At 36.9% G+C, this 24,033-nt stretch overlaps 2 protein-coding genes across 8 annotated transcripts in view; one reads left to right on the forward strand and one right to left on the reverse strand.

The window, feature by feature from the left end:
• Window positions 1-1,205: 1,205 nt before the first annotated feature.
• rufy3 (RUN and FYVE domain containing 3) lies at window positions 1,206-17,940 on the reverse strand. 5 transcript variants are annotated; one of them, XM_028457535.1, is made up of 18 exons: window positions 17,379-17,940; window positions 10,949-11,122; window positions 10,537-10,654; window positions 9,374-9,475; window positions 9,174-9,297; window positions 8,947-9,011; window positions 7,613-7,678; window positions 7,469-7,538; window positions 7,259-7,348; window positions 7,048-7,131; window positions 6,565-6,732; window positions 6,208-6,305; window positions 4,463-4,582; window positions 4,169-4,292; window positions 3,900-3,979; window positions 2,592-2,622; window positions 2,194-2,271; window positions 1,206-1,395 (listed from the first exon to the last, which is right to left on the reverse strand). In XM_028457535.1, the coding sequence occupies exons 1-18, from the start codon at window positions 17,641-17,643 to the stop codon at window positions 1,252-1,254; spliced, it is 2,001 nt and encodes a 666-aa protein (XP_028313336.1). In that variant the 5' UTR covers window positions 17,644-17,940; the 3' UTR covers window positions 1,206-1,251. The 5 variants fall into 5 exon arrangements, with proteins under 5 accessions (XP_028313336.1, XP_028313337.1, XP_028313338.1 ...); XM_028457536.1 differs by lacking the exon at window positions 17,379-17,940 and adding an exon at window positions 12,762-13,424; XM_028457537.1 differs by having other exon boundaries at window positions 1,253-1,899; window positions 17,379-17,643.
• Window positions 17,941-21,258: 3,318 nt separating this feature from the next.
• The window catches only part of slc4a4a (solute carrier family 4 member 4a), a 58,034-nt gene continuing 55,259 nt past the window's right edge, over window positions 21,259-24,033 (forward strand). For 2 of the 3 annotated variants that reach the window (XM_028456455.1, XM_028456457.1), the window contains exons 1-2: window positions 21,344-21,538; window positions 22,626-22,719. In XM_028456455.1, the coding sequence (XP_028312256.1) occupies window positions 22,688-22,719 (32 nt within the window). In that variant the 5' untranslated portion in view covers window positions 21,344-21,538; window positions 22,626-22,687. Of the gene's footprint in view, window positions 21,539-22,625; window positions 22,720-24,033 lie in introns of all 3 variants that reach the window. The other variant, XM_028456456.1, reaches the window with a different exon arrangement.

The raw sequence follows: 24,033 nt of genomic DNA on the forward strand, positions 1-24,033 counted from the left end.
GAGGATTTAAGTTTGGGGAAGTTGTGTTGGGCACCTTTTTTTTTTAACTTTAAAAACTGAGCATTGTAAATACAGACAAAAACTCAAATTCACAAAAATGTCTACATTAAACTTTTTTCAGCTGTTAAAAATTATTCCTTAAAAAATATATATGTATATAGGAATCCCATTGTATATTTAGCAATTTTAAGTGTGGGTAAAAAGAGGTTTTTAGTTTGCTCTGCCACTTTGAAGAAAGTAAATGCATTTAAATGGACTGGTAAATGGACTTGATTTATATAGCGCTTTATCACCACACTGAAGCAGTCTCAAAGCGCTTTACATATCAGCTCATTCACCCAATCACTCTCACATTCACACACCAGTGGGACAGGACTGCCATGCAAGGCGCTAGTCGACCACTGGGAGCAACTTAGGGTTCAGTGTCTTGCCCAAGGACACTTCGACACAGTCAGGTACTGGGATCGAACCCCCAACCTCTCGATCAGAAGACCCACTACCACCTGAGCCACGGTCGCCCTATGTATTTAAGTGTTTAGAAAAAGTAGAATACTGTCTTAGAGGGATATGACAGTAATTATGGCTCAAGAGCATACTATGCATGATTCGGACAATACAATCAATGTCAAAAGAATCACAAGTAGGGCTGAACGATTTTGGAGAAAAATTGATTTGCAATTTTTTTCCTCACTATTGCGATAGCTATTTAATATGCAATTATTTTTTCAAGGGCCTCTTGTCATGTGATTTTCAATAAATCAATCTGTGTCATAATAAACTATTTGAGATTTATTTAAACTTTAAATAAATATAAATTTTAAAGCACAGATTGCAACAATAAACAAAATAAATCTGTGGCTTTACCTCTTCAACATATCTAACTTCACATTTCATAAAACATGTGGACTGCACTTCTTAAACACTCTCTGAATTTAAAACAGGACAATAATATATATATATTATTTAAATTGCAGCCTTTGCAATTAGAACATTGCTTTTTATGATATCGCGATAATATCGCAAATGCAATTAATCGTTAAGCCCTAATCTCAAGACAGAATAAATCAACATCCTGACACGTGATTGTTAATAAATAATATTAATGTTAACTATCACTTCCATTTGTGAACCTGATACAATCAGACACAGGATAAATAAGTGCTGCATGCAGCCTATAATAAGGAATTAAAAAACAAACGTGCATGGTAAAGTGAAAAAGTGCTTTATTCTCTTATCCAGCTGTGTGTGTGATCATGTTGGCGTAGAGGCGTATTGTTGCAGTAACAGTGAGTAGCAGGCTGAGCACACAGTCTCTGGGAAGATGGAGGACGGTAACGGCAGCTCTTTGGACACACAGCTTTGGCAGAAAACACCGCTGCAGTTCCTGCACCGTTTCTGTCAGAGGAACGGGAAGTAAGTGAACGAAGAGCTGGTCTGATTATAAAAGGGTGAGTTGGTAAAAACCAGATTTTTGTTAGTTATAAGAAAAATAAAATCACAAAGATGACAGCTTCATTTTTATTCAACATGGTGTTATTTTGTCATTTAATAATAAAATAATTCTGCTAAGGGGAAAAATGTTTTAGTTAATGCATTAAATTAGGACTGCTATCAAAATATTATTCACGCAAGCAAGCAGACCAAAGAATTCAAATCAAATATATTATTTTAGTACATTTTCACCAGCATTACTAATATTTGAATAGTCATTTGTAAGAGAATTAGTGTTTAGGATGAGGAACAGATAATGCTGTCAAGGTGAGTTCGTGGATGTTTCATGTCACATGTATTACACCATGACAATACTTATCATGGCAACAAGACACAAGGTAGTTATGCTGCATCAGCAAAGGCCTCCCAGATAAGCAGACGCAGGTTTCAAGATTTGCTCTTCAAGCTCTTTTAAAGACACAACAAAGAGAATTGCAGACACAGGAGTCAGCCAACGAAACCCAAAGCAATGAAAGTAACGTGAAAGTTGCCAAGCAGTGTAGTGCAATCCAATCAGAACAGGCACAAACTAGTGGTTCAAACCAAATATGGATTTTAAATAATCTACTCATTACATTAATAAGACTTTACTCATTACTCCTGATTTTAATTAAGTCTAAACACTTGTGTACAACCAAAAGAAAGAAATGAAAATGCTACAAAGATGTTAGTTCAGTAAATGTTAGTGTATTATTGATGTACCTTCGTCCTGAGGAGGGAGTCGCTCTCCTCACATATCGTACACACTGAGGGCTCACTGATGTCCACAGAGGAATCCTCCTAAACAAAAATAAATAAATAATAGATATACAAACTCAGTGTATTTCTACCATGACGACACAAACTAAACTTTGTACCACAGCATCCCAGGTGATAAATAATGTAGATATACTTGGCAATGTGATACAAACTATTTTGCAACTTTAAAACTAAGAAACCGATTAACTTACACATAAAAACAAGTCATAATATTTAGTAAAACTATTGAGCGTTGAGGAGCTAAACAAGTCGAAAACTCACTGGACACAGGTAATCTATTTCCCTTTAAGTAGCTGTAGTTGACCAATGCATAGTAAGAAAGTCAGAAAACGACAACTTACCTCCTCATTATCATCCTGATGTGACAAAGGCCTAAAAAAGAAAAGGTAAAAAAAAGTAATAAAATAATTACTTTCCTTAACCCTAGGACCCTATCGGCAGGCGATTTCCCCCGAGCAAACATATTCACAGTATTTTCATGAAGTTGTGTTTATCAGTGTGCCTTAGGTTTCAGGGTCGTTTCAGCATCTTCTCTGATGTTTTAGAATGTGTGGATGTTCCCCTACTCCAAAACCCACTTTTCCCGACAGGCACACGATCGGGCATTTTTACACCCAGCAATAGACCCATTTCAATGGGGACTACCATGAGACAAGTGACTGACGTGCGCGCACATACTCGGTGCAGAAACCATGTTGTTTACATATGTGACGCTTGAAAAATGGCAATGAATGAACCGCTGCTAAGGCTCTAAAATAGTTCTAAGTATGTAGAAAGCTTGTCACCAGAGGACTGCTTATTTAGGAAACTCATGCAGCATTCCGGAAAACGAGTGGTCATCCAATGTATGCTCCTGGCCAGACATTTATACATATCTGATAGAAAAACCCAGTGTATACACAAAAGAAAACCTAAAAGAATTAAGTCTCCAGATGCTTATAACTACTTGTTATGAACAGGCAGGTGGGCGGGCTATTATACTCCTGTTAACGAAGGTTTCCGTGTATTTCTGCGTATTCTGATAAGTTTCAATTGATGAGTTTCCATCTCTACATTAAGTCTCCTCCTCACTGTCCCACGTCTGCATATCAGTCCATTTACAGCTTTTTGTGGTCACTTTTTACTGGATCCAGACTGAGATAGCGATCCGTCCGCTCCAGTGTACGTTGACACGATCGTTTCTGAACAAACATAACGTGGTTATTTGGCAACTTTATGCTGTTTATTTCTATCATAAAGAGTTTTACTTTATCCGGAATGTTTCAGAGCTCCGTCTCTCCGTCTGTGTGTGTGTGTCAGATATGTCAGCCTCTGTTTGATAGCACGCAACAATAAGTCTCGTCTATTCTTCTGAAAAGGGTGACGACCAGCCGGTATGTTGTAAAATTTAAGTCCTGGATTGTTGGTACTCCTATTAGTGCAATCAACAAGCAAGACGATGGCAGTGTGTTGTTTTAATACGAAAAACAAAAGTGTTTCAATCGCGTGCCTATGCTAGTACAATGCAGTTCTCCGGTTGTTTTGCACCGAGCCTGCGCGCACCCCGCATGCACCTAATTTAGATGGTTAACATGGTTAGAATTGCACCTTCTCTGTACATGACAACGAGTATGCATGTGTTATTCTATAACTGTATAGATGGTATTTACCAGCTGAAGCTCAGGCTGCTTTCATCCTGTGGACCAGTAGTTAATTGCCCATGTTCAGCATCAACTGGTTCCATGAGAGGCTAAAACAAAAAAGAGAAACAGTTAAGCCAAAATATTGGCTCATGCTTTTTCTGCATCATTATTTTTTTTTGCCAGAATAGGAACTCTCATCATTCCTTTAAGAATTTATCAGACCAAAACGACTTTCAATGCTTCTTTGCATGCTAAATGTACTTTACGCTGAGCTTATCAAAGATGTGCAGACTTACTTTAGGTCTGCTCGCTGGATTCATCTGATCCTTTTGAGGAGAAGTTGATAGTTTGCTTGGTGCGTTGGCCAGATGCTCGTTTCTTCTTTCACGCTCTTTTCTCAACTCCTGTTCCAGATGAAACCTGAAAGGAACAAGATCAAAGGCTGACAGCTTTGAATGGACTTCACTGTGTTGGACTATAACATTGGGTATCGCTTTGAATGCTAAACCACCTATTTCTTTGGAGAAATCAAATTTGTGTGTTGTCGTTCATGTTACATCTGAACGTGACCCTGAAGTGACCTGTATTACCTGTGTTTGTGCAGCTTCTCCGCCTCCAACTGCAAGCTCTCAATTTTGTCTCCAAACTCATGTTTGAAGAGCCGGTTGGCCTCGAGAGCCTGATCGCGTTCCCTCTCTGACTGCTTGCATCTGGTGTGGGAGTGAGTGGGTTAACAAAAAATGGTCAAATGAAAAGCAGACTGAACAAACAAAGGAACAATAAAGGAAGATGAAGCAGGCCGTGTTTGTTCATGGATTTATTCACCTAAGGATTTCTACAGTTGACACCATTGTTATGTTCACATACAATTGGAATCTCAGAGTAGAGCTGGGCAATATATCAAGTTTTCTATTATGGCCATACAGAAAATTATAATATCGCTTATATCGATTTTTTTATAGCTTATTTTGTATTAAAATACTTGTTTTAGGAGTTGCTGCTTTTGCTACTTCTCAGAACAGCATTAAAAGCACAGTTTGATGAATTTCTGAGTGCCTCCTAACCCAGAACTTCCCTTAAACAAGCCAGACTACAAAACTCACACACACGTGCTGTCCCTAATACATGAAAAAGCAAAAAGTGGCACATGTTGTGCCACTGTTTGTTAATAAATGTGCCTGTATGGCATTTTGAATCAGAACCTTTAATCCAGAATTATTTTTCTGGTCTGATTTTAGTTGAAATAAAAATATCAAGGTTTATATCGTAGATCACCTTTTTGAGAAAAAAATATTGAGATATGAGTTTTGGTCCATATTGCCCAGCCCTACTTCAGAGTTGTTTTTACTTTTTTTGTTCCGTCCCCGTTCGATCAAACTGGTAAAGAAGAGTTTGGAACAACACCAAAGCAGATGAGCTTTCTCCTAACATGTTTTATCATTAGAAAGCACATTAATCCACAGTTTGACTCCTAAACCAATGACCAAAAAGCTTAAATGAGTTTCTTATAGGAAATAAAACCAAACAGCAAAGATGGCTTGCTGAACACATCTGACTGACAGGAGAAATCAAAGCCCATTCAGCCTATACTATGAGCTGATGCTTTGGTGGTCAGGGTTTAGGACATTTTTTTTTCCTCAAAAATGTTTTTAATCATCATAGGAACGCATACAGAAAGGTGCGCTCCTCAGTTTTGGTAAGTTTAATATAGGCAGGTAGCACACTATTTGTTTTACTGCAGCAGCTTCTCAGCAGCTGAGCTCAGGCTTCTGGCCTGCTTCACCAAGTCCTTCTCACTGATGAAATAATGAACAAATAAATAAATAAAAACACACATACACACACACATGCAGTGGAAACATGTAATAGTGGGTGGGAAGAGAGAAGAAAACATCAAAAAGATATTTAGAGGCACTGAAGTTTTAATTCATTTCAAATGAGCATTCGTCACTTCCGCGTGGAAGTGACACCGGCCAATTTTCTAAATAAAATACCAGAATACTCATTCAAATAAAATCTCTATTTCTTTTTAAATCAGTGGTCCATGGACCGGTACGTTGGAGACCATTAATTTAAGGAATTTTTAAAAGTTGCCAAAAAAATTATAAATTATAAAAAATAAAAAAAATTAATTAAAATCACAACCAAATATTTCACTTTTTAATTAACATAAATGTGCCCTACTGCTTTCAAAATATTAGGAAAAAACAAACTGCAATACATTTTAACATTGCAATCTTTAGCATTACATAAAAAAAGCATAAAAACTAAAAATTGGGAACATGACAACTGACGTCAGAATAAAAGTCTTTTGTATCCCAGTACTTAAACTTACCTGGTCTCCAGCTGTTTGATGGTTCCTGACATCTGGTTAATTTTCTCCTCCAGTCGAACAATGACTTCACTCTTCTGTTTGGAACTAGCATCTGAAGTCTAAAGAAAGAAACAACAGGTGGTTATCTGATCTAATCGTCCTCCAGAACAGGAGGAAACGCTTGTAAATTAGATCTTTGTCTGCAGGAGCATCAGGGTGAGTTATAGTTTTTGAAAGATTGTCTTCTGCTCTTCAACCTACTTTTCTCTCACATTTTTGCTTGTTGTGACAGAATAAATAAAATTGTTATACTTTAATGTCTTTTCTCTTAAAAAAGGTCATTTTAGGTCCAATGTGAGAATATTAAGGGAAGCTCACATGTGACTTGTGGCTCAGCTGCTGGTTCATGGCTCGTAGGTCCTCCAGCTGCTGTCTGAGCTCCACCAGGGCATCCTGCTTCTCACAGATGTCCTTTTCCAGCATTTTCATAGAAAGCTCCATCTCTTGCTTCATCCCGATTTGCACCTCCAGCTCCTTCTCCACGTCCTGCAAAGACATCGGCTTCCATTGGTTGTAACACAGCCACAGAACATGCACAACACCCATCAGACACATTCAATATGGTGTCGTCGTAGTATGAAGAACATCTTTCCAAAGTGATCAACAACATTACAAAAGAAAAAAATAGAAGTTATTAAATTAAAATAAAGCTATTGTTTAGGTGTCCAATGAAGTCTTTATTTGCATTTTAAGAGGAAATAATACATTTTAGTTTTCATCACAAGACACCAAAAACTGCTCTAAAAATAATTATCTTTTATTGTGTATCATTCTACAATGAATGATGAACCTGAAACTCACCAATCGGAGCAAAGTTTCCTCTTTAAGCTGCTTACGCGTTTCGCCCATTGTTTGTCCTTCTGCTGTCGACTCGCTACGGGTTGCCTAAAGGGAACCCAGAAATGAGCAGTAAACTAGTCTTTTTAATTAAAAACTATAATTGCTTTATGCCCTCTTCAGCCTTCATAGCAACAGTAATCACTGAACCCAAATATATCTATCCATGGCTCACCTTCCTGGACTCCAGCTGATATGAACTCTCTTCCTTTACTCTTTCCACGTCTTCTTGTAAAGTGATGATCCTGTTATTAGCAACTGCAAGCTGGGGAGAAAAAAGGAAAGCAAAGTATTAAAGTATTAGTCATTTATTTGACATTTTGGAGGAAAGTGCGGAAAAAAACAAAAAACACAAACAGCCTTCCTTAAGCTACAATAGACTCACCTCTTCTGTTAACTTTGTGTTGGACTTTTCCAGTGCATCCACTTTGGCCTGCAGGTTATTTACAGATGCGCTAAAAACACATGGAAATCCTTTAAAACATGTGATCACTAAAGAAAAACTGGCAACTAACCTCACTGGACAAACCTTAAATGTCTGTTGAGCTCCTCCACATAATTCTTCTGGTCTAGAATTGCTGTAATCTGTCCATCACTGAAGGAGAAGCAATGAAAAGTTTGTCAGATTCATATAATTTGCAAGGGTGTAAGGATGGCATGGCTGCGTATTACTGTCAATCAACCAATATTTGTAATAAATCATAAGCTTTAAAACACACTCACTAAAGGCGGGCAGACACTGTGCAATTTTTTCAATTGTTGTGGCAGCTTGTCCTCTCACAGTAAGCAAGCTATGCTAAAGCTATGGAGCTGCTACGGCACATCCGCCCACAGGTAAATAAGAAACGAATATCAGAATGTTAAAATATCATTTAAAGGTCTATAACATGCCTCTCTTTAAACATTAAGAATATTTTAGCATACTAAATTAGGTTTCTTTATTACAATGTTTATACTTGTAGATAGCGGTTAGTTCACAAAGCTACTTTTTTTCTTATCTTGATAGCTGTGGATATATTCTTCATGGAAGAACTTATACCCCTTATCAAGATTATTTGTTCGGGTATTCGCCGCTGTGATTACCTCTGCATCAGCGAACAAAAAAGTTGGCAAGTTGAGCAATGCTGTTGAAAAAATAAGAGAAATTTTCCCTTTGACCCGCATAACAGGAAGTTAATCGGCACCAGGAGGTGCTACTTCCGGTGGTCGTGAAAAAGGTCTATCTAGCAGAATCAGAATGCGCGCAGCTCACGATTCATGTTATCACACTATACGGACCGACACTCTGACACGACCTGTCCATACACAACATGTTGAGGTCTTGTTTCCGGAAATGCAACGTACAAATTATAAAAAGAAGAAGAACTCTGAAGCATCGCCATTACAACAGAAGAAGAAGAACCTGGAAGTGGAGAGATGCTCGTAAATCTCAGCAAAAAGAGCTTTAAAAAAGAAAAGGAGGCGATGTGATGATCCAGGAACTGACTGGAAAGACGTGGGCAGTACGGTCCGTCAATTTTACAGCGGTCCAACGGTGTTCACGCATGCGCAGTGTGAGAGTTTAAGGTGAGCCGGTCCGTGGCACTGCTTAATTTGCTGATTGGGAGCTGGTCATGAGGTGTTTATCGCTTCTCTTGACCCCATGTGTTCTACACGATGCACGACACATGATTTAGCAGAGTCGGCCCGATCCCAAAAATAAACGTACGAGTCAAAAATCGGCTCAAAACGGGCCAAAAATCACACAGTGTATGCCGCCTTAAACTTAGGAATTAAAGTGTGTATCTCATGATGCAAAAAAAAAAAAAAAACTTTCATTGTGATAAGAAGAGAGAGGGACCAAAAAAGAGAAGAAAAACCCACCCCTCTGCGCTCTTACTACTATGTCCACCGTCCTTGAGGTACATTGAGAAATCAATCACCCCCACCTGATAAAGTGATCAGACAGCGACAGGAAAAAAAAAAAAAAAATCAATGACAACAGCAAACACAGAATGATGTAAAAAGAGTAGCGGTCAGCAACCAACACGTAAATGATTTCCTATTGTCCATGTGCTCTTCAACAGTTGGTTGTGTTTGAGCTGAAGTACCTGTGAGTCCAGGTCTTCTCCCTTCATACACAAATTGGCATCGATGACATTTAGTCCGACAAGCAGTCCGGCGATGACGGCGCCCTCCTCCTCCATCATCAACGCATTGGCCTCATAAAACTCACTGCACAAACACAAGTGTCACACACCTTTTCTGCACTATGAATATTGAAAGAAACCAAGTGGTAAAACAAACTCACGCGAGAAGGTCCTTCCTGTTGATGATCGTCTTCATGTAGTCAGAAAGCTTCTTTTGCATTAAGGCTAGTCGTAACCAGGCACGCCCTCTTCCCAAGGGGGTTCTGGGAAAAAAGTGGATTTAAAATACTTCAAAAAAAAAAAAAAAAAAAAAAAATTGTAAAAAAACTAAGGAAAAAAAAAACTAACCAAATGCTAGACTTGATACCAAAAATCTAAATAATATAATATCCCACTGATTGAAAAGCTTGTATTACCAAGCTCTGGTATGGGATCGATGCACTGAAATAAAGTTCTTGGCCAAAACCAAAAACGATAAAACCAAGGCCGAAAACCAAAATAAATTGTTATTATTAATTATTAGCGACTTTGCATTTATGGCTCTGAATGTGTACCAACCTCGTTAAATGAAAACATTTCAATTGCATAAATTAATATTAATGTTTCAAAGAATAAATCAATGAAAAATATTTATTTAGCACTGACATTTAAACAATGCACAATATAAAATTTTTTTTTTTTTTTTTTTTTTTTTTTTTTTTTTTAAACTTAACCCGACTCATTTTTTAAATAATATTGTACAGGCCTATAACTGACTGGGCTGCAGAAAGAGAGTCAAATTAAATATGTTTTCATGTTAAAACACAAAGTGCATTGAAGTTATTGATGAAGAACAGCTTATCTGCTTTATTTATTATCCAAGCTTGTCCTTGGAGATGCACACAAAATTCATATCTTGACATTTTTTATCAAAATGGTGATATACAATATAAATCTTGATATTTTTTATTTTAACTTAATTACGCCTTACTGGAAAGGGTTACATTTTCTGATGCAAAACGCCACACAGGCACATTTATAAACAGCTGCACAATATGTCTCACTTTTGGGATTCAGCAATCCATTTAGCTGTGCTTTTCATGCTGTTCTGACAAGTAGTGAAAGCAGCAAATCCTAAAACAAGTATCTTAATACAAAATAAGCTATAAAATAAAAATACTGTATATCATATTGAAACTTTTTATATCGCCAAAATATATATTTCTCGTTTCGATATATCTTAAATCTCAGAATATTACCCAGACCTATTTGACAGATGACATTTTTACTGATCATATTGTTAGGACCACTTCAGCCGTTTATAGTAACTTTGTGTTGGACTCACTTGAGGCCCGGCAGGTCTTTGACGCTTGCAGTGATCTCTCCTGCTTCAGGAGTTAACTTCTCCACCAGCTCCAAAGCCCCCCAGAAGGATTTGTTCTGCCCCAAAAACGTCTTCTTAGCTGATGACAGACAGATGGACATTTAGGACTCCCTTTTTTAAAAATTTAGCAAATTCTAATTTTAATAAATACATTTCCCTTATTCAGAGACCTGGGGTGTACTTTTTATAATTCAATTAGCAAAAAATACAATGAAAAGTCAATCCCACTAAAGCACATTCTTTTTAGTGACAGATTAAAACAGTAGACATTGCACTTTAGTAGCTTCAAACTTTCTTTGAGTTGAGCTTGAAGAGATTTCGTCACGATTGGAAGAACTCCGGAACGAATCAATATGAAGTGTGCGTGACGTACTTTTCAAGCCGTGTTTGAGGCAGTGCTCCATGACCACAAAGAACTGCTGCAGAGGTGCATAGTCGGAGTCAAGCGTGCGTCCCAGGTTGAGCGCCGACTCAATCAGGCCCTTGATGCTCAGCTTGGCCATGTTCATCAAGTTAAGTCTTTCAATGGCGATCGGATCCTTGGGATCTAGACGAAAAGAGGAGACGGATCTTCAATAGTTTTATTTGTGCTGAGATGGGTCATGATTTAACAACTGGCACCAGACACAGACGGCTGATATTAAAAGAAAACACAGGACAAGACAACAAGCATAGATTAGCAATACATGATTTATTATGAAAGAAAACTAAAAGTTGTGCATACAGTAATAATGGGGGAAAAAGCCATTTAGAACAACAATAAGAAAACTCATTCACCAATATTTTTCACTCATCTTGGCTCTTGCTGTGCTTAGGATAAACATATTTAAAACATGATATACAGAGGTGTAAGTAAGTATTCACTTTACTGTAACTGAGTAGCTTTTATGGGTACTTATACTTTTCCATAAAGCAGATCCTAAAGTTTTTAGACAGATGCTCTGATTACTCCAGAAGAGGGCGCTGTCCACATAAAATCAGATATTTTTAAAAGTAAATTCATGTGTTTTGCTCTAATGTGGGGCAATTTGAGCAAGTATATGTTGTTTGACAGTATACAAGTGACATGACTTCCTTCACTCATCATTTTAGCAAATATGTATCAATGTATGTATCAGATATAAAAATCGCAAATCGAATTGCAATATTGGTCCAAAACAATCTCAATTAGGTTTTTAGTCAAAATCGTACAGTCCTATTGTTTGGAATAAACTGCAGACTCTTCTTTGTTCTTGTCCCGCTCCCCTTTCTTCTTTTTGCATTTTGAAGCTCTACTTAGAAAAATGTAAATTCTTGCAATTTAATGGTCTTAAAATTTTGATCAGAAGTGTATATCATAGCATCGTACAACGGCGCAATTACCTTTGACACTTATTTTGCAATAGTTGTTAAATAATGATGCATCAGCTATTGAATGTAATATTAAACAACAACTAACTAAGTGCTCCCATGTTTATTTATAAGATTAATTACAATAGACAGTTTACATCCAGCACGGCCAGAGTTCTCTCCTCTCTTCAGCCATTGTTGGTATATCACATTTGCCAGCCACGATGCATTGAATGCACATTTTCCAGGCATTTCTAAAAGTTTGATATACCATTCCAACCACTGATGCTCCCAGGCTCATTTCAGCAGCGTGCAAACCTGGAGAGTGAATTTGTGAGATCTCGCGATTTTCGCTCAATGATGCTGCCGGCAGCACTTTCACTTGGAGATAACGCTTTACGTTTCTGGGGTTTAATGTATTTTAAATATTAAAATAAAATAGGCTATATTTCCAAAACGTTTTCCATGACTTTTCAAAAGGGGAAAATAATTATTTCAGATTCCATAACTTTTCCAGGAATTTCATGCCCGTGGGGACCCTGAATGAAACAGAATCACAATTAAAATAATTCCTTGGGTATTCTCATTATAGACTAATGTGTTGTAAAACCAAACTATGATGAGATTTGAAGGAATACCCTTTGCAAAGTGAATTGAAGCACTTCCTGGTAGCCTCAATGCCAATGGGTGCCTTAATTACACTTTACGTCATGCTCCCATGATACCTTCAAACATGGAACCAAATCACCGGAAATCCACAATAACATGACCCAACATGCCAGTTTGCAGTTAAAGATGGCACGTAATCCCACCACGCCCTGTCTCTGGGATCCAAATGTTTACATAGCAACAGTTACCTTCATGGGCAGGCTCCGGGTCTGGGGTGAGAGAGATATCATTGAGCTCGCGGAGGCAAAGCCATTCGCCATCCACAGACACACGAAAGTTGCAGAGATAAATGGTCTCTCGGGCGGCCTGGGTGAGCTTGTCTGTAGTGGGGGTTGGCGTTTCGCTCTGAGGCGTCAGATCAGACATGATGACTCAGCTTTGTCCAGGCACAAACTGACACAGGCAAATAAAAAAAGGAGGAGAAGGCCCAACAGCTTCTGGTCCAGTAAAAGGAGAGAAAGAAAAACCAGCAAGAAGAAGAACAAAAATGCTTAGACGAGGAAGGCCCAAAGCAGAGAAAAAAAGCTTTCTGGTTCTCTTTATGCCTGCATCCTCTTCTCTTTGCTCAAAGTGCCAGTCTGGAGAAACGCTGCCCTCCCTTTCTCTCCTCCAACCTCTTGTTATCCTTTTTGTGGGAGGGGGGGAGGAGGATGGATGGGAGGTGTTGGTGGGAAGGGAGGATTTGAGATGCAAAAGAAAAGAAGCAAACACTACACTGGGAAAATGACAATCCAAGGCCTCCTTTGGTAAGATCCGCACCCCCACTACTCTGTGATTGGACTGCCTGTGCAGCAGCAGAGTGTGCACTGAGAGGGTGTCGACCAAGATGGCTGACAGCAGTAGCAGCAGAGCTGTGGGTACAGCAACAAGAATCACGTGGGCCGATGGTGCATGCGCTCAAAAAAAGAGAAGAAAGGGGAGGGGGCGGGGGGGATCCCCGGAGTAACCAAGCTAAGCTAATGATGCAGCAGAGGAGTTACTGGTCCTTTAAACAGCAACAGCACCAACACAGCCTTAGTCATCTCATAGGGAAACTCAGCCGTCTTTCAATTACACAAACAATGAAGCCGAGGTCAACGTAGAGATTTACAACTTTTCAAAATGTAAAAAAACAACAAAAAAATACATTTTGAAAGCAATTACAAAAAACAATAAATAATGTATATACTGTGTAATTAATATCTATCAGAGGCACAAAATTATGGAAAACAGAAAAACAATCGATTCGGCGATATATCGCGATATTACATCGCTCGATTCTCGGATCGCTTCAAAATGCATCCATATAGATTTCTTTTTTTCTTGCCCAGCTGTGTTTTTCAAAAAAATCTAAAAAGAAAGTACTAACTTTCTGAATTTATTTGTTGTTCTAGGCATATACCTCAGTTAAGTGCCACTAAAGTCATGTTGCACTAAAGTCAAAGTTGCTTTAAAAGCCAAAGGCAGATATTTTTTTATTATTTTTTTTTAAGTTGTTGGCACATGGCATGTTAAAGCCAATGTTTTGAGTGTAAAATATGCCCATAAAACATATTTCATACATAATGTTCTCATGAAGGTGTACAGATTAGTTGTTTCTTAAGTCATACAGTATATATAAATAAATTGCAATAATCGCCTTATACTTTAATATCGGGATATATCGCATCGTATCGTGACCTATGTATTGGCACACGACGAATCGTATCGCCAGATGCCAGGCAATACACACCCCCAGTGGAATCATATTTTCTGTCGTCAGACATTTTAAATTTTGTCTCATTGTGCCATGTTGCTTAACTGTATGTTAAATGTTATTGTTCAACTGTACGTTATGTCACGTTTACCTGCCTTAGGACAACTGATGAAATTTAGCTATTGTTCCAACTCTGGCATATTTATTTTGACGCTGTTTGCTGACACATTGAATAATATATAATGTCCTGATTCAATTAAGTAAATAAATGATGATGAATGAACAATAAATAATAATAAAATGGAATAAAACTATAAACATAGGAATATTCGCACTTGTATGAAAAGATCCCCATTGGCAAACTGTACTTGTTTGTGTATGTGTGGGGTAAAGTTTACATGTACCTGTTAGGCTTGGGCGGAATCCAAATTTTGATACCGTTATACTGCCTCCCTATTTTACCACGGTATATGGTATTACAGCCGTAACTAATTAAAAAATATGATGTAAGGCTCAGGGTGCGTTCACACCGAACGCAACTGTGTGTGTGTGTGTCTGTCTGTCTACGGAGCAGAGTGACAGCTTATGTTTACAGCACTTTTACGGTTTAAATGATCAACTTACGGAGTTACTAAAAGGATGAGTTCACTCAGAATATAGGCTTGTTCAAGGAGTTAAAGTTGCAGTTTGTAGTGATCCCTGCCATGCTGAGAGTAGGGTTGGGAACCTCGCAATACGTGATACAAAACTCACGATAACGATTATCTCACGATATGACGATACTGCAATTATTGATATATTAGTCAGAAATCGATCTACGATAACCTATGACATAACGAGAAAAAAAAAAGATTAAGTGAAAAAATACAATTTTTATTTTATATCTCTGAATGACAATAAATTGAAAGTGTCCTATGAACAGTGACACTATTTTAGTGCAACATTTCTGTAAATAAGTGTCAACATACCAATGTAAACAAATAAATATCTCCAATAGTGCTTTCTGTAAACAAAAAATAGGGTCTTTTTTTTACCAGTGACACCATTATAGTGCAATATTCCAGTAAACAATATTGCTTCCTTCAACAAACAGTGACGAAAATTCTGTGAAGATCTTCCTGCACATTTTAGTGAAAAAGCAGAAAAGGTTTTGAAAAAAAAAGAAAAAAAAAGTGGGAAAACATGCACCTCTTGGCAACATTAATACTTTCCCGGTGTGAGGGAAAAATACCTAATAATCACACAACAAAGACAATATATGTATATATACGCAAACAATGAAATTATTATTTTAATTTGCAATAATGAAACAAGTACCAGCACACTTAAAGAGAATCCAGCTATATGCTGGAAAAGTGTAAGAAGAAGTGATCCACATATTAGATCAACATAACTGGGCGGTTCCTGTTAATAAATTCTGCTATACGGCTAAAATTACAACAAACTACAGCTAATGATCTTCACACCTAAAAGTAAATAAGTCAACATTGGACTGTGTAACTAAATTACTGAGCTCTACTTAGACTACTGAGACCAAAAATCGCAATATCTGCAAAAAAGTTCACAAACTAATAATAAAAGAAGCAAAAACAAACCGTTTATTACACTTTACAAAACTCTTCTAGACCATGGTTTCCACACAGATCCTTTTTTGTGTGTTTTACATTGCTAATGGGAAGCAAAGAAGGAGAAGTGATAAAGCTTTGAGTCACTGTGACTAACTCAACTGATGTTATCATCTGGAAATAAAACAACAATGGAATATCAGCAACTGCGTTTTCTAATAAAAGATGCTAAATGAACATTCATTATTGCCTTTAGATATGAAAAGAGTGATTGTTTGCTTAAAAACTAAAAAAAAAAGTTAATATTTAATTAACATGATATTTATGTTCTGTATGCCATTTTGTCATTATCAAAAAGTGCCCACAAAATACATATTAAATAATTGAATCAATTTAGTTTTGAATTAGGAGTTTAGGACAAATGTGAATAAAAGATTCTGATTAATAACGATAATGCAAAACTGAAAATTTGTCTCCTTGAGATTGAGATTTGTTTTTGTCCTGCAAAGAATTGATAAGTCAAAAATATATTTACAGTTATCTGGATCAGTGATCCTGATCATGGAACCATGATAATTCCTAATTTAAAGGCTTGGAAAAAATTTACACCTTCTTTTAAAACAACGCAGTAGGTCGAAATTTATGGGCATCCCTAGTTTTTAGTAAAAATTGTGATGAAATGCACAATCGGAGTAATTGAGGCACAAACCCAGCATAACTAAGTCAAATTTAATAAAGATCAGTCAATTATGAATGCATCCCCAAATATGAAAAATTTGAATTTTTGCCAGTGATTTGATTTAATTTAATTTATTTTTTATTTCGAACATGAACACAACAGCAATGTATCTCACAATGAGGAAATAATAATAATAATAATAATAATAATAATAATAATAACAATAATAATAATAATAATAATAATAATAAAAAAAATGAAAATAAATCAAACAAGGCAAAGAGAGAACTGGTATGTAAATCCTGCTCATGAATCCAGAACCAGTATATTGATCTGAATCACATCCAAATTGATTTGACAATAACAACTAAGTTATAATAGTATTCTCACAGTCCTTGCTGTCTACATATCTTTTACAAAACTACATTTGACAAAATGTAATATTAGGCTAAAAATCAACAGTGACTTTTTTTATGCATTCTCCAAAATAAAAACAATAACATTCCAGCACATCTAAACATTGTTTGGAAGTTGTTTTTGTTTATTGTTCACTTTCCAATACGATCGCTGATTCCAGCCTGAGTTGGCCCGCGGCCATCATGTTTACCACCACTTGATGAGACAGTGAGTTATTGTCCAATTGATTAATTTAACTCAAAACACCGAGATGCCAAACAGTAAAGTGTGATTGAGGTATTATATGACTGACAGTCAATCTGACGCTGGGCTCATTGGGATTTGTCCCACAGTCAGCTTTAGCTGGGTTGGTTGTTTTAATGGAGGAAGTTTTCTTTAGAGGAACTTAGCAGCTAACTCACTAGCAACACCAAGTCCCTGGTATCAGCAGACACAAGCTGGAAGTCAAACACAGAATACAGACACTTACTTCGCCGTTTGGACTCGATTTTCTCGATCTTGAAGTTGTAGTGTCCGGGGGGAGCAGGGGACGGAGAGTTAGCCTTCCCGAAAAGCACATTGGACGAGTTTAACGCCTCTTTAAAGTAAATCACCGAGGTCGGAGATAGAGTCTCATCTGGACTGTCCGTGTGTCCGTTTTCGTCTGATGAATGTTCTCTCCCATGACTTTGAGAGAGCCCCGAGTGCAAAGGCACTACTCCGTGATCTCCAGACAGCACCTCCCGCTCAGCCATCCTCGTCTCCGGTCAAACCCGCTTCATGCGACCCGGAGTGCGGCTGTCTGTCAGTCAAGCACCGGGGTTAGCTGCGGTTAGCACCACCTGGCTATGTGCTCAACTCACCGAGCAAATTAACGAGTTCCTTAGTCGGTATATGGAAAAATCTGTCCAGTGACACGGTGGAGTTCTCATTTGAACCGGAAACAGCTGCACAGTAACATTTTAACAGACTCATTTGGTTAATTTCGCGAGAGTTTAAACGCTAACTGCAATCCAGCAGTCACTGTACGTCACCAGAGAGCGTACGGTGACCGCAGTCCTCCCATGATTCATTGCGACAAATAGCCTATTATTCTATATAAAGAAGCTGCAATTATTTAAACTTGGTTGCTTTGCACAACATCTTGAATATGGGTTTATTAAAGTTTTAAGCAAATTTCGTAGTAATAAGGCACACAATAGTAGATACATCTAAACTGAAAAAAACTTAGCTTTATGCTTTGTAATGTTTTGTGCCACATTATTTTATCAAACAGTGTGACACATAAGACATAAGTACAGTAATTTATTTAAAATGAAAAGTGATCTTGAAAGTTAATTAATATTTTTCTTGACCAGTGTTTCTCAAATGGGGGTAAGCAATGGCACTACAGGGGGTACTTGAGAGAAAGATGAAAATCAACAAATAAATGATCAGTCTTTGTCCCACTCCAGGCGTGATTTGACCTGAAATGATAAAAACTAAGGAAATAAATCTATTCAGGAGCCACTAAATCAGTGTTTTTCAACCTTGGAGTCGGAACCCCATGTAGAGTTTAATTGGGATCAACTGAAATTTCTGAAAAATTAAGATAGATTTTTAATTTTTGTAAATATATTCTTTTTCTTATTAGATTAAAACAACACACACTGTTAAATAACTGTAATTCTGAACTTTCACTTTGTGAATCTAGTTCAACTAAAATGCATGAATCAAACATGATCAAAAACTAATTCTGGAATGAAAAATGTCTTTGGGGTCACCAGAAATTCTTGATATCAAAATGGGGTCACGATCCAAAAAAGGCTGGGAAACACTGTACTAAATACTGTTTCTTTCCGCTTATTTACAAAATGAGATTCTTTAAAATGTGTGTTATTACTCATTATTCCATCAATATGCACTATAGTTGTTTTTGTTTTCATTTTATAGTTTCCTGAGAAAAATGTTGTAGTCAGAGAAAGGGGGTACTTGGATTAGAAAATAAGAGAAAGGGGGTACTTGAGCCCAAAAGTTTGAGAACCACTGGTCTAGTTGACTCAACATGGTTAGCCTGCAGGCATATGTCCACCATGTCAGACTGACAGAATAGTGACACAGGCTAAACTTATCTGAAATTGACTCAAGTCAAGAAAAGTCAAGAAAAACCTTTTCATTCCACATGCTTCAGAGCTTAGCACTGAGGATGAAATATTATGAGTACTTGTTCAGAATGAAATCATCAGGTCTTGTAATCTCAGTACCTGCGGAATATTGAATAATGTCAGTAAAAAGTCATAATTTTGATGCATGTCCACTGTAAATGGACTTGATTTTATATAGCGCTTTATCACCACACTGAAGCAGTCTCAAAGCTCTTTACACATCAGCTCATTCACCCAATCACTCTCACATTCACACACCAATGGGACAGGACTGCCATGCAAGGCGCTAGTCGACTTAGGGTTCAGTGTCTTGCCCAAGGACACTTCGACACATAGTCAGGTACTGGGATCAAACCCCCAACCTCTCGATCAGAAGACGACCCACTACCACCTGAGCCACGGTCGCCACTGTCCAGTGTATGGCTACAAAGCAAAGAGGAGAAACACTTTATTTTATTTGTCTGTTAAGCTTTGCCTGAAGGTTGGAGTTCAGAGCACTATCCAGTTGTTTATGGGTTGATTTTCAGTAGATTTCTTAAAGTAAAACAATTTTTTTCAGAACTAATAAATTTTTTGTCACAATAATTTCATGTCATTAAATAATCCAGTTTGAATGTTGAAATCACTGACATCAGAAGTGTGTGTCTGGCTTGTGGTCCAGGACCAGGACATTCATGTTATTGTTGATTTAAAGCTTTTACTGCTGAATGTTCTTATTGATTTTTAAACTGTTACATACAATAATAAAGCGCATTGAATTGCCTTGTGTATGAAATGTGCTTGACAAATAAATTGATCTTGCATTGCCTTGACTTTTTTCTTTTAACCTTCATTTAACAAGGAAAGTCTCTTTGAGATTAACAATCTCTTTTTCAAGAGAGTCCTGTAAGCAATAGGTTTAGGGGGACTTGCTCAAGGCCCCACAGTGGATTTGAACCAGCAAATAAACAAGCAACAAACAAACACAAACAAATGTTGACTGAATACTGATGTCACATCCTGCAGGGATCACTTTTACCACCAAGGACAACTCACAGTGTTGGTGACATCTTTACATTACATTTGTATTTGTAACTATTTAATACATTTGTATGTACATGCTTGAAAATACACATTTTACATTTACATTTTATAATTTTTGTTAGATAAGGGTATACGTAAACAAAGTGATCTCTGTTTCACAGAGGTGTCAGTGGTTATAATAATATGGCTCATCAGAACAGCTCTGAGACAGTTTACTATGTTTTTGTCGAGCCTTCAGATTTTAAAAGCAGGATTGAAAATATCTCTTATTTATTTTAATCTATGCTGCTGTACTGTAACCTATATATCAGCTGATGTAACTGTACTCAAACCTGAGGAATATACTGTATTACAGTACAGAGCTGAATTGTCTCACTATTTAACCAACAGATGGCGCTATATGACCAAAGTAAATATTCAGATTTGATCAAAGCGAACATGGCCATGTGATGTTTCCCTCACAGAAAAGTGTGATCATGTTTTATATAAAAGCAAATAAGACACATGGAAGGGGAATAACATTTTAAACTGAATTATAGGCAAAAACATCGGGCTAATAAATAAATAAATAAATAAATAAATAAATAAATAAATAAATAAATCTATTTAACATCAATGTTTGAAGTAGCATTTATACTTCAAAATATTCAGATCTGCGTACCTTTTTTAAATGATCAGGTTGGCTTTGTGCACATTATTTTAGAGCCTGTTTGTTGATTGAACTTGATTAATAACTTATCATCATTATTATTATTATTATTATTATTATTATTATTATTATTATTATTATTATTATTATTATTATTATTATTATTATTATTATTATTATTTTTATTTGCCTTTGTTTGTCAGTCCATAGCTACAGTGTGCTTTAGAATGGTTTAATATGATGTGCCTGAATCATTAATATTAGTTCGTATAATTCACATTTCTGTGATTGCCAACTTTTTCCTTTAGTGCTAATAAGAAATTATTAAACTTTACTCAAGATCTAAGATTTCTTTTTTTTTTTTTTTTTAAATCAACAATAAAAAGTAGCGTTCAGTGCGTGTGTGTCTATAAGTATGAATAAAGGTGGTGGTTGTGGTGGTGATGATGATGATGATGATGATGATGATGATGATGATGATGATGATGATGATGATGATGATGATGATGATGATGATGATGATGTTTGACCTCTCCCTGGAGGAGTGGCGTTGACTGAAGGGTGGCCCGGCCGATAGAGGCGTCGGCGCGCTGGGACTGACAGGCAGCCTATAGGCTACCAGAGGGCAGTGGGCTTCTCTAGCTTAATGCTGGATTTCAACACACAGGGGACAAAGATCCTGGAGACAGCGGTAAGTCATTTACTGGCAGCTTCTTGAAGCTGTTACAACTGGACAGTGCGTGGCTACAAAGGCGCGCAGGGCCACACGCACCAGAGGGACGACTTAAAGTAGACAAAAGTCAGATTCCTCAAAGAAACACGTTGTCTTTTAAGGTATGTGTTAATCTAATGCTGTGAGTGATGTGATTTTATTAACTTTTGTGGACACTAACATTTACGTTGTCTGGCTTTGAATGGTGGATCGCGCGTAATTACGCATGTGGACAGTGGGATAGCTGGACACAAAAAGTCATTTGTCCAAACTTTGGCTCATCATAAGCAGAATGGAGTTTTCTAGCCTCTTTATATTTCCCTGATGTATTGCAACTCTTCAACTGATAAACTTTCCTTATTATAAATTCCAGAGGTGAAAGTAACGGATTACAAATACTCACGTTACTTTAATTGAGTTGGTTTTATGGGTACTTGTACTTATATAAGTATATTTCTTAATCAGTAATTTCATTTGTACTCATGTACTTTTTAAGACACGTAATGTAATTAATCACCCAATCGTCACTAAGTAAATTATTATTCATATCATTACTGACTAATTAAAAAACATAATTTTTTTTTTTTTTTTTAAATGATCAACGGACATTGTGAAACATAAAAAAAAAATGAAATGACCAGAAAACAATCAAATGCATCACATCATAGGCGACCAACCAGATTAAACGTAATGCACTATACACCAAGACAGCATTGAATGCTGGTTATTTTCACAGTTTTAGTATTTATTCACTTAGAGCCTGAGAATTTTTTTAATTATTTTGACAAACTTTTTATTTTATACAGGTTCCTTTGTGGAAAATAAATTAAATTTCAATTGTGCAAGATTTCATCTCTTACCTTTGAAGTTTGTACATGAGATGTTTACTGTATGGAAGGGAACGTGACAAGATTTATTACCAAATATAAACGTGGGGAGGTGAAAGTAACTAGTAACTTTTACTTTGAGTAGTATTTAATTGAGCTACTTTTTACTTGTACTTAAGCATTTTATGTATGACTTACTTGTACTTGAGTACAATTTCAATCAAGTAATAGTACTTCTACTTAAGTAGGATACATCAGTACTCTTTACACCTCTGATAAATTCTCTCCTGACCCTCAGTTGTTTTTAACCCAACCTCCATGAATGTGATGAAAGTCAGGCGGGAATGCAGAAAAGAAAGTGACTTGTCCGTTTCTTTGTCAGGTCAAACATCACAAGCCGCTGCAGTGATCCGCTCTTCAACACCTTAAAGGACATTTATAATCATGCAACGCCACGGGTTGAGTGGCACGAAAAAGTAAGTGCATGTACCCCAGTAAAACAATAAATACGCCTGTGATCACATCACTTATAAAGGTTGGATAGAGGTGATTATCAAACATCTTTGATCACAATAATCACAGATTTCCTTTTTTTTAATTTTACAACTTATTTTATCTTTTGCAAGATAAACCACCATTAACTGAAAAAGTAGAAATATCTAAAATGTGCGAGTCTCTATTTATTCTTTTGAAATAATTTGTAATTGTTCAGTTATCATACTAACTTGAATGTTTTTTTTTTTTTTTTTTTTTTAATCCAATAATCTATCTGTTATAGTTAAAAATAAATTGCATGCATAACAAGTTAGTGGCAACTGGCAACCTATTCATCAATCTTTCTATACACCCTGAACAGGTTGCAGTCCACTGCTGTATTTATACAAAGAAACAATGAAAAACACAGGGTGATAAACAACATAACCTTCTTACAAAATATGAATATGCATTTCTTAAAACACATTTTTATTGCACCTTGATGTTTTTAAATATACTTTTGATTGATGTGGTTTCATCACAATTCCTAAAGTATAGAAAGATATTAGGGCAGCATGGTGGAGTAACGGTGAGCATACCAGTCTCATAAGGTCATAGATTCAAGCCCTAGGATGGATCATCAAAAAAGATGTATGCGACAAAATGGATCGGGACAAATGTATTATCTGGGGCAAAAAATCCAACTCTGTCCGCTCTGTTTGCGATGTCAGGAATTTTGGTCCCGGAGAAAGTTGATAATTCGACAATAATGGGCTCGCATTAGTGGAGTCTTTAGATTGCCCACAAAAGTGAACGGGTTTGTCTGCGTTTGCCCTTTGGACTATAACGCCCTTTAAAGGTTGTACCCCCCACCGAGCCCCCATTGAGACCTGGAAATAGGCACCATCATACTCCCATGAACCTGATCAGAATCAGAATCAGAAATGTTTTAATGGCCAAGTACAGTTTTAAGGACAGTACAAGGAATTTGTCTTGGTAGTTGGTGCACAATAGATAGAGAATAAAGGATAAATAGGATATATATATATATAGTATATATGGGGTGGGGGGTGGGGAGGGGGGTTCAGTGGGTGACTGGGGGTGTGTTCATGTGGATGGTGGCAGAGGGAAAGAAGCTGTTTTTGTGTGTGGAGGTTCTGGTCCTGACTAGGTTCCCAAAAAGATCAATGAATGAAAAAAATGATAGTATAGCCTACTTACTCAGCTTGGCTCATCAAAGCTATATTGGTATTTTATTACAGCTTAGTACTGCAAGGTGAACTGGCTATCAGCATGGATGGAGGGCAGACAATCAA

This window comes from Gouania willdenowi, chromosome 9 (assembly GCF_900634775.1).
Source record: "Gouania willdenowi chromosome 9, fGouWil2.1, whole genome shotgun sequence".
Classification (NCBI taxonomy): domain Eukaryota; kingdom Metazoa; phylum Chordata; class Actinopteri; order Blenniiformes; family Gobiesocidae; genus Gouania; species Gouania willdenowi.